Raw genomic sequence first — 3,827 nt, 5'->3', positions numbered from 1 at the left:
GAGTGCTGGGATTAAAGGCGTGCGCCACCATCGCCCGGCATGCAGTGACATTTCTAACAGGTGGCTGAGCAAGCACCCTCATGTTGTCCTGGAGGTGGGACTGGCCACACGGGCCGAGATCCTGCACAGTTACTCAGGGCCCACACTTACAAGAATACGCACTTGGAATAAGGTCCTGCTGTCCTACCCAAAACACAAAGGGCTTTATCATTTCATTTCACAGTCTGCACCACCAGAGAAGTAGCTGCGGTGGCTGCCAGGCCCGTCCTGTCGTGCAAGCGCCTGACCAGCTCACAACTCAACAAGCCACAATGGCAGTGACATCATTTTCTACTTCTCCAGGGAACCAGTTTTGCAGAGATCTTGGTCACAAAGTTAGATCACCCAAGCCATTTCATGTCAAAGTTACCCCCAGGAGATTTAGACACTTCCTAAAGAAAAAAAAAATGGCTAAACGTTTCTTAAAGAAATTGAATTTGAAGAGTGTTTTTCTAATATATTGTAGTGATCACCTACCCATGCAAATTCCAAACAGGTAATAAGTAAAACTCGGGTAGAACCTCATTACATGAGAACCAGTTAATACTTGGGTTCTTATATATCATGGCATGATACGTTCATCATTCCATGTTCATGATACGTTCATACTATGTTCAAACGTAGGTCAAAGGAGAAGAGGAGGCAGAGAAGGCAAAGAACGCTGGCCTTGGAAAGCTTTCTCATAAACACAAACAGGCTTTCAAAACATATCTACAGAGGGGTCTACGAAGGGTCCCACTTTCACTGTTACTGCCAACACAAACGTTAAATCTAGAAGGACAACCTCCCAGGCTGAGCAGCGCGCATTACGGGCCATACCCACGAGCACAATGAGGCGGTGCTTGTCTGCTGGCTGCCGCTGGTACCTCGCCACCTCTTCGTAAGGGGCACCCACTGCACCGTAGCAGCTGCAGGAGCAACCAGTGCTGGCGTGCAGCCGGCTGAAGTGCGACTTCCTGCGGCAGAGGCGCATGCTGCGGCGGAAACCGGCTAAAAATGGGAGGAAATGAACAAAATGTCAGAGGCGAGACAACACAGAGACCCTCTGGAAGGAGCAGTTAGCGAGCCGGCTGCAGGGGCGCACGCTTTAATTCGGGCACTCGAGAGGCAGAGGCAGGCGGGTCTCTGGGAGCCAGCCTGGTCTACAGAGTAGGTTCCAGGACAGCAACTTGGTGAGACCTTGTCTCAATCAATCAATCAATCAATCAATCAATCAATCAAATCAATCAACATACAAAAATTAAAAGAATTAAAGTCAAACCAACCAACCAAACAAACAAATAAATAAAGCCAAACTAAACAAAACGGAAGAAGTAGATAGTAATGTTCCACAAGGTATCTGTGAGTTCCGGGACAGCCACATAGTGAGACCTTGTCTCAATTAATTAATTAAATATATATAAAAAAAAAGCCAAGCTAAACAAGACAGAAGAAGCGGATAGTGACATTCCACAAGGTATCTATCTGTACGTGGCATCTAACAGCCACTGCTAGGTGCCAGGGGTGCACGGAGCTGTGCCAAGCCACCATCGTCCACAGATTCCAGCCTGTCCCTGCTCAGGCTCCTCACTCCTGACCTTTGCAGGTCGCTGACTCTGCTCAGCCTTACATAATGACGTCAAGGTTGATAATTCTGGAAGCGAGGCACAAAGGCAGACTCCGCCAAGGATCCCAAAGGGCACCCAGGCTTGGGACCAACTTTCTAGAGTCTAGACTGGAGCTCTGTGCCTCTCCCCTGCCTTGTGAAAAGGGGGTACAGGTTTTAATCGGGGAGGCCTGCTCCTTTAGACAGCTCTGCCCAGGTGACAGATTCTAGAAATGTGGACATGAAAGATGGAATTCGCAGCCATGAAACTGATCTCTTGAGGTTATAGCATAGTCTGGGGGGAGAATGAGCAGATGTATGATTGACAAGTAATTAAAAGAAAAGATAGCCAGTGAATTTAGATAAATAACAATGAGTTATAGATCAGATTATTGGTGAGGAAAAGCAGACAGAGGGAAGTCTGATGTGAAATTCCCCTCTGTATGCCATGAATATATTTTATTACCATTGGTTAATAAAGAAGCTGCTTTGGCCTATGGCAGGGCAGAATATAAGTTGTCAGGAAAACTAAACTGAATGCAGGGAGAAAGAAGGCGGAGTCCGGCAGACACCATGTAGCTACTGAAGGAGAAAGATGCCAGAACCTTACTGGTAAGCCACAGCCTCTTGGCGATACACAAAACAAAAGAAATGGGTTAATTTAAGATATAAGAGCTAGCTAGGAATATGCCTGAGTCATTGGCCAGTGTTATAATTAATATAGTTTCTGGGCGACCAGGATACGGAAACACAATCTCTATTCACAGAAGACAGAACAAGAAGCAGTTTGCAGAGGTTCATCAGCATCAGCAGGGGCAGCTTTCAAGAAGGTATCCAGATAGCAGGAACAGCGCTAACAAGCAACAAGCCCACACCTCTTATCACCTACCAATAAAGAACTTCTGTCCATTGCCAACAAACTCCTCTTTAGCTGGAACATAGAGGATGGAGAATTTGTGAGGGGACAGACAGGGATCCAGCAAGCAAGTGCATGACCTCATTCTCTGGTTTCCAGAAATGCTTTCTGTAGCTGTCAGGCCAGCTAACGTCACCCTTGGGCAGAGCTCTGGGAGTGTCCTCTGCCCTCTCCATCCCTCTGCCCTCACACAAGCATAAACACATAAATAAAAATTAAAACAAATCTGAAAAAGAAGAAAGCAGTGTATCAATCCCATCTCCTAGCGACATTTTTCTATGCTATGTAAACATATTCACAGGGAAATCTCACTAACGTGGATTCATAAAGCTTAATGGCCTACATCTGTTTAAAATGGTTTCTGTGAAACTGACTAGTTACTACTCATCTGGCCTTTAGAAGTCATCGCTTAAGTTATGCTGCCCCCTTGTGGCAGAGAAAGACCTTAGGTGTAGCCCTACGCAGTCTAGGCAGGAGATAAAAGTGGACACTTACCTTCTGCAAGTTCCTCTGGATATTGGAGCAAGCACAGAGAGAACATGAAAAATCAATCTTTGCAAAGATCCAGTTAAATGATTAAATAAATGTGAATGACATCACAGGGAAGACATGTAACCCTAGCAACAGCTCTAACTTGGCAAGGCAGATGAACACCACAAAGCTGGGGCTCAGAAACTTATTGGATCTGATTCCACTGTTGGGGAACAGTAATTTGTCCTGCAAGTTGTGTGTCCAGACTGCCCGTGAAGCTGTTGTTCATCCATGAAGACTACAAATGAAGGCACAAATCAGGGGATGTAATGACTCGAAGCCTCTCTCCTCTCCCACAACCGTATTGCCACATTCTGTGAAGGGTGTTAGGCAGACGGGCAGACACTACAACAGCCTGACATCATTGCTCCGCCCTGGCTGGCCTAACACACACACACTTTCCTCTCCAGCTGGTCCTGTGAAGACCAGGGTGGTGGGGCCAGGTGGGGGGGGGGGCTGTCTGAACACAAAGCAAATTGTTTGGGTGTTTTTGCTTGTTGCTTTCTAGACATATTCAAGTGACTGGGTTTTTGGCTGCTGTTGTTACATTGTTTTTCTAGTTAAATAGACTGTATCACTGCCCTCCCCCCCCCCAGAAATTCAAGAAGGTTACATTCTATTTCACTCAGAGGCAGAGATGGAAACTGACGAGCTCTAACGAGTCACTAAGCTGGCCAATCAACAGGAGCATCGCCTACCACTGCCAAGCGTTATCTACTCAGCAAGCATGCCATCTGGGTACTAACTGTTCCTTAA

General features: G+C 46.4%; 1 protein-coding gene across 1 annotated transcript in view; it reads right to left on the bottom strand.

The window, feature by feature from the left end:
* The window catches only part of Mpp4 (membrane palmitoylated protein 4), a 31,740-nt gene that overhangs the window by 5,223 nt on the left and 22,690 nt on the right, over nt 1-3,827 (bottom strand). Inside the window, exons 14-16 of the mRNA XM_005366332.2 lie at nt 3,036-3,050; nt 2,514-2,555; nt 859-1,029 (exon numbers count right to left, since the gene is read on the bottom strand). Coding sequence (XP_005366389.1) covers nt 859-1,029; nt 2,514-2,555; nt 3,036-3,050 — 228 coding nt within the window. The remainder of the gene's footprint in view (nt 1-858; nt 1,030-2,513; nt 2,556-3,035; nt 3,051-3,827) is intronic.

This window comes from Microtus ochrogaster, unplaced genomic scaffold, assembly GCF_000317375.1.
Source record: "Microtus ochrogaster isolate Prairie Vole_2 unplaced genomic scaffold, MicOch1.0 UNK8, whole genome shotgun sequence".
Lineage (NCBI taxonomy): Eukaryota > Metazoa > Chordata > Mammalia > Rodentia > Cricetidae > Microtus > Microtus ochrogaster.
The sequence above is the reverse complement of the archived record's forward strand: the minus strand, read 5'-3'. Positions and strand labels throughout refer to the sequence as shown.